The 16,037-nt window shown below is 43.2% G+C and overlaps 1 protein-coding gene across 1 annotated transcript; it reads left to right on the plus strand.

The window, feature by feature from the left end:
* The first annotated feature begins 1,460 nt into the window (after positions 1–1,460).
* Positions 1,461–11,150, plus strand: LOC133985962 (NLR family CARD domain-containing protein 3-like). The gene is made up of 10 exons (XM_062425719.1): positions 1,461–1,563; positions 1,919–2,032; positions 2,944–3,022; positions 3,214–3,442; positions 3,685–5,452; positions 5,553–5,726; positions 5,822–5,995; positions 8,032–8,205; positions 8,846–8,892; positions 9,942–11,150. Exons 1-10 carry the CDS (start codon positions 1,475–1,477, stop codon positions 10,505–10,507), a joined length of 3,414 nt encoding a protein of 1,137 aa, XP_062281703.1. The 5' UTR covers positions 1,461–1,474; the 3' UTR covers positions 10,508–11,150.
* The last annotated feature ends 4,887 nt before the right edge of the window (positions 11,151–16,037 follow it).

A 16,037-nucleotide genomic window follows, 5' to 3' on the forward strand; every position in this document is an offset into this window, starting at 1 on the left:
GTGTATTAATAAAGATATGATGAATATGATGTAAAGTGAGAAATGTATTTAACCCTGTAGAAAGCAGAGAAATCTCTCCGTATATTCACACTGTAATGAAGGTTTCCAGAGAACTGATTGCAGATATAATGATCAGTCATCACGACATTAAGCAGGACGCTGGTTTGGCTGCTATGAAGTAAAGCTTTCATCATTTTATTCAACTTACTGATTATAGCCTCATTTTATATTTATTGTTAAACCATCTCCAATATAGTTTGTCCCAGTTTTTACCACATTAAGAGTTTGGTTAGAGTACAGGCCTTTGTTTCTAAGGCTTTATCTTCATTTTCACATTCTTTTTCTTTTCTTGTCATTATTTAAAGCGGGCTTGGTGCAGTTCTAGAGCTCTATCTAAATCATCCAGGAGTTATGAGCTCCATATAAATTCAGAGATGTCCTTTTTGTGTGTTTCTAGTATAACACTGGTTGCCTGTATTTCAGTGGATACTTGCTTATGATGTGTGATCTTCTGAGAGTGTACTGCTGTTTTCTTTTCTCTATTTTTGGGTTCAAAGCTTTATTAGGAGCCTCCATTCCTGCCTGTGTATTTCAGCTGTTTGTATCAAGTGATTTAGTCAGTGCTGCATGTTTTTAAAGTGTTACTGAGCAGTTAGTTGTTCATGTGTGAACTCTGTCACACTATTACTAATAATAATGTACATTGATGTTAATATTACTACTGTACTACCCATTGTTCCACTATGACAGCACTATGTAAACTTTCACTGACTGTTAATACCATAAAATGAGTTATATGAGTATGAACATGTAATATACAGTATGTACCTGATATAATATAAAGATTAGATTCATCTTTTGGGTCATTTTCAAATGGTACAGCACCCTGCCCAACAACTGAAACTGGCTGTTAAAGGGTTTGGGTACGATGACATTCATTGTACTAAACGTTAGCTAAATAGGCTAAAGTGATTGACTGTTGTTTTTGTAAAACTGTTTCTTGAAGTCAGTAATTGTGTGTTTGATTCATTGAATTGGTCATATCAAAGGTCACCTCATTCAGTCATCTTGAACCTGACAAACATTATGACAGTTATTATAATAACTAATCCACAGTCCAACAAGAAGAGGTTGTTTAACAGGTGGGACGGTTAGTGATTAACAGGTAATACAAGTCATATGATAATATACTATGAAATATTTTCAAAGAAGATGACAGAAATACTGTTGAAAACATCTTTTCATTCATGATATTCAGTTATTTAATCAGGCAAATGAAAAGTCAGTGGAACATTTATAAACTAAGTTATTAAACATTACATTTCAGTGAAAGTCTTTAAATAGTTGGATACTTTGGCTCCATCTGGTGGTGGAATGAATAATGACAGGATGTTAGACAGCAGTGCGGTGTGATGTGCAGCTGGTTGTAATGAATGAGCATGTTGTTGTGTTTGTGTGAAGGTGTTTCTCTGCTATGGATCAGTGTGAGGACAGAGAGGAGGGAGTCCCTCCCTCTAAAAGCTCTCTGTGTGGGGAACATGACAGCCAGACCAAAGCTCAGAGGTGAGATGAGGATCTCTAACTGTCCGTCACTGTTCTCCACTCACATCATTCCACCATCATTATTCACACTCACTGTCACATCTGACACTCAACTACTGAATAATAAGTCACAATAACTCAGAATGAACTACTAACTTTGTGAGTTAACAAAGAGCTCAACCACTGATTAGTCAACTAATCAACTAAGATGAGACAGCATCTTTCATCAGATGAGAGTTTGATGAACAGGAGAACGTTTCTCATCCACTGTCTTCTTACTGATTTTCATTCTGCTTCTAAAACTTCAGCTGCTGACAGTCTGCTCAAAATTCATCTTTTTAAACTTTTTAATTTGTTCATTGTTCGATTGTTTCAGGATGCAGCAGCAGAGAGCAGACTCTCCTGAACCCAGCTGTGTGTCCATGAAGAGTGACCGGTCTATGGATCATCCTCCTATTAAGTTTAAAGATGGACAACCTTTTGATGGAAGGTAAGAATTTAAAAATGGTTGGTTGGTTGTTTGGGCTGAATAAACCTCCTGTGTTATGCGGGACAGAGCACTATAGTGCTCAAAAACCAACAGACAGGCTCACAGACCATAAAGGGAAAGCAGTTCAAAGGTTGAAACCAGCAGGAACAGGTAACAAGAGGAACAGGAACAGACAGGAACAGCATCACAATCTAGTTTTCTAGAATGAAAGAAAATGACTGAGAGCAGTATATGTAGTGAGGAGCTGATGAGGGAATTACACAGTGGCAGCAGGTGAGCAGGTGGGTTTGAAACTGAAGGCAGGGACAGAAACAGACAGGACAACACAAACAGAGCTTAAACAGGAATCATGACACTCGCCCCCTCAAGGGACAGCTCCCAAATGTCCCTCCAGGCTGGTCAGGAGGGAGAAAACACAGAGGAGAAAGTACGTAGGACAGATGGACAGGACCACTCTGGAGGCTGAAAGAGCTGCTCAGGACAGAAACTTTGGGGGATCAAGGTGTCAACAAAACCACTTAGAAAGGAAACCAAGAGACAGGAGGACCTCAGCAGGGTGGTAGGTGGCTGGGTGTCTGTGTAGGCACTGAGCAGCAGAGACTCAGTGAAGCTGGACAGCAGTTCTTTGGTGTTAACTACATGCTTTTTTTCACTTCTTTATTCATATCAGGATAAAGAAGAAAGCAGACTCTCCTGAACCCAGCTGTGTGTCCATGAAGAGTGACTGGTCTATGGAGCCTCCTCTTGTGTTTAGAGATGGACAACGTGCTGATGGAAGGTAAGAATTTGACATCCGGTAATCAGAGCAGCATTTACAGGAGTTCATTTAGTCATCATGACAGAACATCTTTAATAAGCTGAGTGCAGATTTGAGTCATTAAATGTCCTTAAACGTGATGTTTTGTCCACAGATTTCATCAGCAGAGCTCAGAGGTTCCCAGTGATCAGTCTGCACAGCAGCATCAAACACAGCTGGACGCCATATTTATGGTGTGTACATGTAAAAACACACCTTTTACTATTAACTCCATCAACCACAGATGAAATACTAAAGGAACATTCAGGTCCTAACAGTGTCAATGCTGCTATGTTTAGACCAGCAGGCCTTCAGACTGACACATGAATCACATGTTGTGTTCTACCAGTTTAAATGAAAGGTTCACTTTATCTTTCTGTTCCAGCTGCTGGAGGAGAACATCGTCACTTTTGTGAAGAACGAGCTGAAGAGAGTCCAGAGGGGTCTGAGTCCAGATGACCCAGGATGCTTAGAGAGTCAGAGTGATGATGAGGAGGTGTTGGACGGTGAGGAGGAAGAGCAGAGGAGGAGCAGCAGAGAGGCATTTCTGAAGATCACAGTGCACTTCCTGAGGAGAATGAAGCAGGAGGAGCTGGCTGATCGTCTGCAAAGCAGTAAGAGGATTTTAACAGATTTAACATGATGGAGAGGAAATAGAGGCAACATGGGAGAGGTTTATATTTCAAACTCTGCTGTAAATATGCTGCACACATCTGCATCAGATCAGAGGCTGTTCGTCCTCCACTGATGAGCTGAATAAAACTGATGGAGGAGGAAAAACTACACAGTCACACTTACATTTTTAGACTTTCTGTAGGATCCACTCACTGATTTCATTTGTTGTTTGTTCATTCAGGAGCTCGTGCTGCAAAGTGTCGACTTAAACTCAAGTCTAACCTGCAGGAGAAGTTCCAGTGTGTGTTTGAGGGGATCGCTAAAGCAGGAAACCCAACTCTTCTGAATCAGATCTACACACCGCTCTACATCACAGAGGGAGGGACTGCAGAGGTCAATGATGAACATGAGATCAGACAGATTGAAACAGCATCCAGGAAACCAGACAGACCAGAAACAACAATCAGACAAGAAGACATCTTTAAAGTCTCACCTGGAAGAGATGAACCAATCAGAACAGTGATGACAAAGGGAGTGGCTGGCATTGGGAAAACAGTCTTAACACAGAAGTTCACTCTGGACTGGGCTGAAGACAAAGCCAACCAGGACATACACTTCACATTTCCATTCACTTTCAGAGAGCTGAATGTGCTGAAAGAGAAAAAGTACAGCTTGGTGGAACTTGTTCATCACTTCTTTACTGAAACCAAAGAAGCAGGAATCTGCAGGTTTGAAGAGTTCCCGGTTGTGTTCATCTTTGACGGTCTGGATGAGTGTCGACTTCCTCTGGACTTCCACAACACTGAGATCCTGACTGATGTTACAGAGTCCACCTCAGTGGATGTGCTGCTGACAAACCTCATCGGGGGGAAACTGCTTCCCTCTGCTCGCCTCTGGATAACCACACGACCTGCAGCAGCCAATCAGATCCCTCCTGAGTGTGTCGACATGATGACAGAGGTCAGAGGGTTCACTGACCCACAGAAGGAGGAGTACTTCAGGAAGAGATTCAGAGATAAGAAGCAGGCCAGAGCCATCATCTCCCACATCAAGACATCACGAAGCCTCCACATCATGTGCCACATCCCAGTCTTCTGCTGGATCACTGCTACAGTTCTGGAGGATGTGTTGAAAAGCAGACAGAGAGGAAAGCTGCCCAAGACCCTGACTGAGATGTACATCCACTTCCTGGTGGTTCAGACCAAACTGAAGAACATCAAGTATGATGGAGGAGCTGAGACAGATCCACACTGGAGTCCAGAGAGCAATAAGATGATTGAGTCTCTGGGAAAACTGGCTTTCGAGCAGCTGCAGAAAGGCAACCTGATCTTCTATGAATCAGACCTGACAGAGTGTGGTATCGATATCAGAGCAGCCTCAGTGTACTCAGGAGTGTTCACACAGGTCTTTAAAGAGGAGAGAGGGCTGTACCAGGACAAGGTGTTTTGCTTTGTCCATCTGAGTGTTCAGGAGTTTCTGGCCGCTCTTCATGTCCATCTGACATTCATCAACTCTCGAGTCAATCTGCTGGAAGAAGGACAAACATGCCAGACACCTCTTTACCAGAGAGCTGTGGACGAGGCCTTAAAGAGTCCAAATGGACACCTGGACTTGTTCCTGCGCTTCCTCCTGGGTCTTTCACTGCAGACCAATCAGACTCTCCTACGAGTTCTGCTGACACAGACAGGAAGTAACTCACAGACCAATCAGAAAACAGTTGAGTACATCAAGAAGAAGATCAGTGAGAATGTGTCTGCAGAGAGAAGCATCAATCTGTTCCACTGTCTGAATGAACTGAATGACCATTCTCTAGTGGAGCAGATCCAACGGTCCCTGAGATCAGGAATTCTCTCCAGAAAGAAAATGTCTCCTGCTCAGTGGTCAGCTCTGGTCTTCATCTTACTGTCATCAAAAAAATATCTGGACGTGTTTGACTTGAAGAAATACTCTGCCTCAGAGGAGGCTCTTCTGAGGCTGCTGCCAGTGGTCAACGCCTCCAACAAAGCTCTGTAAGTGCACACAGAACTATCCAGATTAATGTACTTTAATCTTTGCTCAATGAAGAAAAGTAATGTTTGCAATTCTTTTGTTCTGCTGATTCTTCTTCAGGTTGAATGACTGTAACCTCTCAGAGAGAAGCTGTGCAGCTCTGTCCTCAGTTCTCAGCTCCCAGTCCTCTAGTCTGAGAGATCTGGACCTGAGTAACAACAACCTGCAGGATTCAGGAGTGAAGCAGCTTTCTGCTGGACTGGAGAGTCCACACTGTGGACTGGAAACTCTCAGGTCAGGATTCAACTGTCTGTAAAAGTTTGCCCACCAATCTATTATTGTCTTTATATATTGGATCTGTGAATTAACTTATTAAAATTCTTCTCCAGGTTGACTGACTGTAACCTCTCAGAGAGAAGCTGTGCAGCTCTGTCCTCAGTTCTCAGCTCCCAGTCCTCTAGTCTGAGAGATCTGGACCTGAATAACAACAACCTGCAGGATTCAGGAGTGAAGCAGCTTTCTGCTGGACTGGAGAGTCCACACTGTGGACTGGAAACTCTCAGGTCAGTTTTATTACTGTGTATATAAAATAATACTTTTGGCTTCTCCCAGTTTGTAGTTTACATGAAGAGTTTTTGATACCAAAAATATTTTTTGTACTGTCTGAGCTGAGGTGATGTAACATCAGGTAAGTAAAATTCCTTCCACACCAACTTGTGAGTCAGGAAATATGTTTCTGTCATTTAATCTTCAGTGAAGACTCAATGTGCCGGATGCAAGAACAGCATTTTTTTCTTAAATCAGTTTTCTCGGGAGGTGGAACTTACGAATCTGCCACGTCGGAATGATCAAACACGCGTATCACCAGGAAACAGTTTAAATGAAATTCATAAACATGATGAATCCCACCTGTTCTCAATGAACGTGTGTTTAGAGAATAGTAAATTAACATGAATGATGCACCCAAATTACCACATAAGGTCAGACATCCGGCAGGCTGTAGAATTACATTCATGTTTCTACATGCAGGTGAACATAAAAAGCAGATCTGCTGCTCAGGAAATGTTGAACATAATTTTCTTTACATTTAACCTTTTTGTGGAAAATACAAATTAAATGTTTAAACACTAAGTTGCCTAATTAAATGATTGTGATCACACAGTGAACAATGTTGGAATGCAAAACAAGAACTAAGTTTAAGCATCAGTATCTAACTTTAATGGCTTTTCTTCTGCCAGCATAAATCAGAATTCAGCCTCCATTTCACTCCTTCTAACCTAAAATGTATCTGCATAACACCAACATACAGCAGGGGGCGCTGTGAGTAAAAATAAAGGCCTGAAGGATAAAATCCTCTTTATTGAGTAGAGAATTTTTAAAATCTCATCAGAACTGGTGTGTGTGTTCACACACCTTGACCAGAAGGGGGCGTACGTGAGAATGCTTTTTATTGATTACAGCTCGGCATTCAATACCATCGTCCCCAGCAGACTCATCACCAGACTGCTTGGCCCGGGTCTCAATGGCACTCTGTGTGGATTAAAAAAATTCTTTCCCATCTCCCACAGACAGTCAGACTTGGCACACTTCTCTCTCCCAGTCTGCCCCTCAGCACTGGGGAACCACAGGGTTGTGTTCTGAGTCCAATGCTTTATTCACTGTACACATCTGACTGCACTCCCACATACCTCACAAACACAATAATCAGATTTGCAGATGACACAACAGTGGTGGGACTAATTTCAAACAACAATGAAACATACTACAGAGAGCAAATACATATTTTTGACTTCAGGACACTGTGAGGACCACACTCCCCTAACCATCCGTAGACAGGAAGTGGACAGGGTCACCAGCTTTAGGTATCTGAGGACACACATCAGTGAGGACCTCACATGGAGAACCAACTCCTCTGTCCTAATTAAAAAGGCTCAACAGCAGCTCTACTTCTTACACACTCTGAAAAAGAACAACCTGTCTGCAGAGCTGCTCAGAACCTTTTACCACTGTTCCACAGAAAGTGTTCTAACATACTGTCTAACAGCTGGACTCTGAACTGTACAGAGGCAGACCGGAAAAGTTTCCACAGACTTATAAAAACCTCAATCATTAGACTCACCCGGCCCTCTATGGAGGACATCTTCAGGACCTGCTGCCTCCTCAGAACTGACAACATCCTGAAGGATGCAACCCACCCCTGTCATCACCTGTTCTCTCTGTTACCCTCTGGGAGGCGCTACAGAGCACTTAAAGCTCATACCTCCAGACTGAAGGACAACTTTTAACCCTAACCCATCACTGAACTGAACAAACGCTGCCCCACCACTGTGTCATGAACTGTACTGAGAATCATTTTTCTACAACCTCAAACTCAAAGTGCAATATTGTTTATATTCTTGTGCAACACTGCTTTCTATCTGCTTTTAATGATTTTTTAAATATATATATATATATATATATATATATATATATATATATATATATTAATTGGTGTATGTTGATTTCCTTTTTTTTATATTTAGGCATGGTACGGTAAGTTTCGTTGTACTTCTTGGTAACTTTATTGCAATGACAATAAAGTTTATTCTATTCTATTCAGTCTGTCAGGATGTCTGATCACAGAGGAAGGCTGTGCTTCTCTGGCCTCAGCTCTGAGCTCCAACCCCTCCCATCTGAGAGAGCTGGACCTGAGATACAATCATCCAGGAGACTCAGGAGAGAAGATCCTGTCTGCTGGACTGAAGGATCCACACTGGAGACTGGACACTCTCAGGTATGGACAGACAGGTGGACACTCTCAGGTATGGACAGACAGATGGACACTCTCAGGTATGGACAGACAGATGGACACTCTCAGGTATGGACAGACAGGTAGACACTCTCAGGTATGGACAGACAGATGGACACTCTCAGGTATGGACAGACAGATGGACACTCTCAGGTATGGACAGACAGGTGGACACTCTCAGGTATGGACAGACAGATGGACACTCTCAGGTATGGACAGACAGGTGGACACTCTCAGGTATGGACAGACAGATGGACACTCTCAGGTATGGACAGACAGATGGACACTCTCAGGTATGGACAGACAGGTGGACACTCTCAGGTATGGACAGACAGGTGGACACTCTCAGGTACGGACAGACAGGTGGACAATCTCAGGTATGGACAGACAGATGGACATTCTCAGGTATGGACAGACAGGTGGACTCTCTCAGGTATAGACAGGCGGACACTCTCAGGTATGGACAGACAGATGGACACTCTCAGGTACGGACGGACAGATGGACACTCTCAGGTATGGACAGATGGACAGACACTCTGACTAACTGAGGGACTTTGGTTCATGTTTAATGGTGGATATGAGTGAAGGTGTATGAAGCTGATTGTGTCTTTGTCTCTTCCTCCAGGATGGACCATGGTGGACTGCAGAGACTGAAACCTGGTCTGAGGAAGTGTGAGTGTGTTTTCAGTTTGATTCATGAGAACTTTGAGAAAAACTGGATGAAATATGTAAAAGAAGTGAAAATAGTTCAAAATGATGGAAAATGTGTTTTGGCAGAAATGGGCGTGGCCTAAACTTACATTCATCTTGAACCAATGAATCCATGAAACAGAAATTTCCTTCTGTTGGTCACAGTTCAGGAGTTAAAAGAGAAATGTTTTATAAATGTCCACATGGTGGCGCTACCTGCTCCAAAATGTGCCTCATGTCTCTCCTGCAGATAAAGTTCATTCATTCATACTGACTTCAGCTGTTTGGAGCATTTGGACAAAAATGTGTTTGTAACAGACGACAGTTTGAGATGAAAATAACAGACTTGATGTGCAAAGACCTTCACTTTACACCAAACACATGAAAAAAACTTGAATATTGTAGTGGCCAAAAACCTCCAGATGAGTCTGTCCTTTAACTCCTGTCCTATTTATGTTTTACCAAGGTGGAGTGAGCAGTGTGTCTGACGCGCAGTCACAAAAGATCCAGTGAGCAGTGTTGTTCTCAGATGAATTTATTGTCAAAACATGAAAAAAATAAATAAAGCAAAATATGACGTTTTCTTATGAGTCCATTGATCTGATGATGCTGCGGTCAATGACAGTATCACTGCTTCCGGCTGCCAATCCCCCGTCTTACATCAGCCTTCAAAACGTAAAGGTTAAGCCCGCCCTCACCACCTGAGGAGGGAGGAGGGCGCACTCTTACTGCTACAAATAAAATTCATTGTTTTTAATCAATAATTCATCTTAAATAATCAATATATCCTGTAAACAGAAATAAACTAAATAACCTTAAATGTCATGTTGACTGTTAATGTTCTAACTGAACTGTTAAAGGTCCACTTACTCTGTATGTCCAAAGCTTTCAGTCACATCTCATGGTCTTCCTCAGTTGTCATGGAGATGGTTTAAGTTTGAATGGTTTCATTTCAGTGCTTGTCAGTAAAGTTGTTCATAAATCAACAGATGATAAACTGCAGCTGTATTGTGTCTCGTTCTCTCCATCAGATGCCTGTGAACTGGAACTGGATCCAAACACAATGAACAGAAAACTCAAACTGTCTGATAACAACAGGAAGGTGAGACGTGTGGAGAAGGATCAGCCATATCCTGATCATCCAGAAAGATTTGATGACTATCTTCAGCTGCTGTGTAGAAATGATCTGACTGGTCACTGTTACTGGGAGGTCGAGTGGAGAGGAACAGTTTTTATATCAGTGAGTTACAGAAGAATCAGCAGGAAAGGAAACAGTTATGACTGTTGGTTTGGATGTAATGATCAGTCCTGGAGTCTGAGATGCTCTGATGAGGGTCGTTACTATGTCTGGCACAATAAGAGAGAAACACTCATCTCCTCCTCCTCCTCCTCCTCCTCCTCCTCCTCCTCCTCCTCCTCTGTCTCTAACAGAATAGCAGTGTATGTGGACTATCCTGCTGGCACTCTGTCCTTCTACAGAGTCTCCTCTGACACACTGATCCACCTCCACACCTTCAACACCACATTCACTGAACCTCTGTGTGCTGGGTTTGGGTTCTGGTGGCCTGGTTCCTCAGTCTCTCTGTGTCCTCTGTAGGAGGGAGAGTCTCTCTGTGTCCTCTGTAGGAGGGAGAGTCTCTCTGTGTCTCTGTAGGAGGGAGAGTCTCTCTGTGTCCTCTGTAGGAGGGAGAGTCTCTCTGTGTCCTCTGTAGGAGGGAGAGTCTCTCTGTGTCTCTGTAGGAGGGAGAGTCTCTCTGTGTCCTCTGTAGGAGGGAGAGTCTCTCTGTGTCTCTGTAGGAGGGAGAGTCTCTCTGTGTCCTCTGTAGGAGGGAGAGTCTCTCTGTGTCCTCTGTAGGAGGGAGAGTCTCTCAGACAGAAACTCTGCTGAGTGAAGATCAGCTGTTGGAATCAAACATCACACACACTCTGCACTGTGAAGCAGATCTGTCTCAGACTCAAACACTCAGTTATTTTTCCTTCTACATGATTCATTGATTAGTGTCAGTTGACTCTGCTGTTGTTACTGTCAGGATCCAATGAGCAGCATGCAGCTCTATTCATGTTTCAATCCAATAACATCTCTCACTGTGTTTTTGTGCTTCTCACATGTATTTTATCTCTGCATCATCAATAAAAACTATTGATGGTATTATTGTTGAACGCATCCTCACTTTACTGACACAAAAAGCAGTGTGTAGTCGGCTCACATTTCAGATGTCTATGAGTTGTTAACAGCTCCGCCAAATAGTGATCTTTCTCTCTAAACTTCTCACATGCTTTCATTTCAATAAATGTTCAAATGATCCAATATTTCAGCAAAAATCAAACATTATTTGGTCTTGTGAATTCATGCATACACTTTGGAAAGACATTATCTTCTTTATGTTAACAATGTTTTCTCTGACTTTATTCTTTACTACAGAAATTTTATATTTGGTTGTTATGATCACAGTAATAAGGACAATAATGCATTTTTCCTCATCAGTCTGATCTTACTTCTTGCCAAACTTCACATTCAAAACCATGTCAGCTGTCATCAGGTAACAGCATTCAGCCTCACGTTGAAGAGCATTCACAACATTGAACATTTTCCTCATGTTTAATCAGCCGTAAGTTTTATTTTACTCTGAAGTTTCTCTTAATGGTATTAAACCCAATTATTCCCACTGTACCTGTTTGTTGAAATTTCACAATAAAACACTGTTTTCGCTATGCTGTTTTTGTTCCTTATGTTATTTTCAGGGGGCTTTAGAGGGGTGGGCTTTAATTTTGTTTTATTTTATTCATTTGTTGGTTGTTAACAGTTGTTGTGGTCGGTAACTCTAAATATCATCTCCTATCATTCATGAAATCTAGAAATATTCTACTTGAATTTTGACTTTATGGTCAAAACCAAGTCAAAAGATCTAAATGTTATTCTGACTTTGACCTTTTCCCAGACTAATTCCTTTATAGGTTATAGTTAGTTTTTAGTTCTTCATTATCATCCATCTACTTCAGGATGTCTTACTCTATCACAGCTACACATTTGGTTACATTTCACTGCAGCAAAGTAGAGAAATCTCACCTCAAAAATAAATAAACTCTATTTACAGTATCCTAACCTTTGACCTTACATCAAACTAATTTCTTCATAGGTTAGTTGATCATTGTCTTTGCATCTACTTCCTGATGTCTTACTCTATCTCAGCTACACATTTGGTTACATGTCACTGCAGCAAAGTGGAGAATCGCTACGTGAACCAAACTCACAAACAGCAGCTGACTTTACTGCAGTCAGTTGTCCATGTCTGTCTGACAGACTGTCATCAATCAACCTCTGAAATTACATTTGGTGCTGGACTCAAAATCCTAATCCAGCCTATCATTTATACAATAATGTTTCTGTCTTCTTCGTAAAAGAAAACAGCCACTATTGAACTTCTGATTTAAATGCTTCAATGGCGCCACCTGCTGGACAAGTGAAGAGTTAAAAGCAGTTTGTGTGTGAAGCAGTGAGAGTTTCCGTTTCCGTTTCCTAATTTCATCTTTAAATCTCTACCAGTGTTTGAAGAAAGGAATAATCCAAATGTACGTCTTTTAAGATTTAGTGGTTGCGTTTCCCTTTTGTTAAATGAAACACCTGCTTAACAAACACAACAACGCCTCAGCTCTCTGTTGTGTTAGCTTCAATGAGTTCACCTCTCCATGAAAGAAAGAAAGAAAGAAAGAAGACATCAGGTGAGTCAGATACACTTTCTCTCTGATGGTTAAACATCTCTGTGTCTGCTGAACAAAGCAGCAGAGATCAAATAATGAGCTGCAGGTAGTTTTAATTGAGTTTAATTGACTTCAGTCAGTTGTTGATGTTGTGTGATTTGTGTATCAGTGTGAAGGAGGTCTGACTGCTGCTTAGTGACACTTTCTTCTTTTTTAAACTGAGCTGTTTAAAGTTTAAAGACTGTGTAAAGTGAATTCAGACATTTTCTTCTAAACACATTAAATAGGTCATAAATGTATTTCTTATGTTGTGGGGCTGTCATGGTTGACACGACTCTGCAACATCGCGTGGACATCGGGGGCAGTGCCTCTGGATTGGCAAACTGGGGTGGTGGTCCCTCTTTTTAAGAAGGGGGACCGGAGGGTGTGTTCCAACTATAGGGGGATCACACTCCTCAGCCTCCCTAGTAAGGTCTATTCGGGGGTACTGGAGAGGAGGGTCCGTCGGATAGTCGAACCTCGGATTCAGGAGGAGCAATGTGGTTTTCGTCCGGGTCGTGGAACTGTGGAACTGTGGACCAGCTCTACACCCTCTGCAGGATCCTTGAGGGTGCATGGGAGTTTGCCCAACCAGTCCACATGTGCTTTGTGGACTTGGAAAAGGCATTCGACCGTGTCCCTCGAGGGTCCTGTGGGGGGTTCTCCGGGAGTACGGGGTATCGGACCCCCTGATACAGGCCGTCCGTTCCCTGTACGACCGGTGTCAGAGCTTGGTCCGCATAGCTGGTAGTAAGTCGGACTCGTTTCCGGTGGGGGTTGGACTCCGCCAGGGCTGCCCTTTGTCACCGATCCTGTTCATAATTTTTATGGACAGGATTTCTAGGCGCAGCCAGGGCGTTGAAAGGTTCCGGTTTGGTGACCTCAGGATTGGGTCACTGCTTTTTGCAGATGATGTGGTCCTGTTGGCTTCATCAGACCGTGACCTCCAACTCTCACTGGATCGGTTCGCCGCCGAGTGTGAAGCGGCCGGGATGAGAATCAGCACCTCCAAATCCGAGTCCATGGTACTCAGCCGGAAAAGGGTGGAGTGCACCCTTCGGGTCGGGGATGAGATCCTGCCCCAAGTGGAGGAGTTCAAGTACCTCGGGATCTTGTTCACGAGTGAGGGAAGGATGGAGCGGGAGATTGACAGGCGGATCGGTGCGGCGTCTGCAGTAATGCGGGCTCTGCACAGATCCGTCGTGGTGAAGAGAGAGCTGAGCCGAAAGGCGAAGCTCGAGATTTACCAGTCGATCTTCGTTCCTACCCTCAGCTATGGTCATGAGCTTTGGGTAGTGACCGAAAGAACGAGATCGCGGGTACAAGCGGCCGAAATGAGCTTCCTCCGTAGGGTGGCTGGGCTCTCCCTTAGAGATAGGGTGAGAAGCTCGGTCATCCGGGAGGAGCTCGGAGTAGACCCGCTTCTCCTCCGCGTTGAAAGAGCCAGATGAGGTGGCTCGGGCATCTAGTTAGGATGCCTCCCGGACGCCTCCCGGGTGAGGTGTTCAGGGCACGTCCCACCGGTAGGAGACCCCGGGGAAGACCCAGGACATGCTGGAGAGACTATGTCTCTCGGCTGGCCTGGGAACGCCTCGGGATCCCCCGTGAAGAGCTGGACGAAGTGGCTGGGGAGAGGGAAGTCTGGGTTTCCCTGCTTAGGCTGCTGCCCCCGCGACACGACCCCGGATAAGCGGAAAGAAGATGGATGGATGGATGGAAATGTATTTCTAAAAAAGGCTTCACAAACTGTGTTTCAAGATTTCTGTGTCTGGATTTAATGGGCGGGTCTGAAAATCACTGCTGCGTTACGTAACGGTTTAGCATAAACCCGCTCCTGCTGATGTACTTATAAAAACATTCAGCGCACACTACTACTACAGTCTACAGTTAGCCAGTTAGCTGAGTTAGCTGCCGAGCTAGCAACTGAGCTAGCCGCCGAGTTAGTTGCCAAGCTAGCAGCTGAAATAGCCGCCGGGCTAACGGCTGAGCTAGCAGCAGAAAGCTCTCAGACGTAGCTCCATGTTTCTGGTAGAGGTGGTGACTATGATTGACAGGTGACACTTTGTAGGGGGCGGGGCTTCAGCTGACTTGGCGGGCACTCCCACAGCGTAATTTTCCGAACTTTCCTCATTGTTCTACCTATTCTATGATTTGCCCTTTACCCACTTTGTCACGGTATCCAAATTACTGATGATTATTTGTCAAAAATTGCATTATGTGAATATTTTGTGAAGGCACCAACAGTCATCCCTACAATATAGTTGTGATATTGATATCGAAGTATTTGGTCCAAAATATTGTGATATTTGATTTTATCCATATTGCACTTTGAGAGGGAAATTAAGAGGTTATATCTATTTAAAAAAGTTGTCTTTTAAGTCCTTTTTGGATTTATTAAACCAAACATATCTTTTTCTACATTGTGTTTGTTCAATGTAGAAAACTAATTGTCTTTACTTCTCAATTAAAAGACTTCCAGATGTCTTGGAAGTGCAGCAGGCGCCAGAGTATTTTTTGTGGTTCAACTATGGTGGGGCTAACCCATACAGCGGTGGGGCTCAAATCAATGCCAGATCACCCAATTCAACACAACACAATACTACCACACAACAGCCAAGAGTCAAAACACTTCTCCAACAAATTAAATATGCTAATTAAGCAACAAGACCGAAGCAAGGAAGGAACAGACAACACGCAAAACGCAATAACAAAGTCAGCAAAGTTTCCAAAAACAATATTAAAACTCACCAGATTGAGATTTTCAAATGAGTACAATCCGCCGGGTTTTTTTTCGCTCACATGAGTAAGGTACGGACTGACAGGTTCCCCACTGATCTCAGGACAGTGACAGTCCATGTTGATTAATAATAACGGCGATACTGGAGGCCGACTCTTAATGAACCCATATCAGTGACAGTTGTCATCGCAGCTGCCTGAATGCCGTTACGACGTGGAGGCGCTGTTGCCCTCCGCACTTTTCTTGGTTGTTTTATGGTAGGGCTAACACAATTCTTGATGGGGCTATAGCCCAACCAAGCCCTACCCTGGCGCCGTTTATGTAGAAGTGGATCATTTAGTTCCCCTATCCACTTGCCGTGCCCGTTTGTTTTTGATCTTTTACTGTGAAGGCGTCATGAGCAAAACAGGAAGTGGACGTAACGGTTGTCTTGGAGACGTTGCCTTGACAACGCAAAGGGCCCGTCAGTTAACAGTGTTAAGGAAAGATTATGAAGTTATTATTTATGAAAAGGTTTTACATCTATGATCAAGTGACCTAGCCGGAAAGGGAACCAGGTATTGTTTGTTTTGCTGTATTTTATTAATAGTGTAAATATAATATATTTATGTTAAGTCATATTTGGGTTTTATTAGACTCATTTATAACGGTT

The sequence above is a fragment of the Scomber scombrus genome, chromosome 9 (assembly GCF_963691925.1).
Source record: "Scomber scombrus chromosome 9, fScoSco1.1, whole genome shotgun sequence".
NCBI lineage: Eukaryota > Metazoa > Chordata > Actinopteri > Scombriformes > Scombridae > Scomber > Scomber scombrus.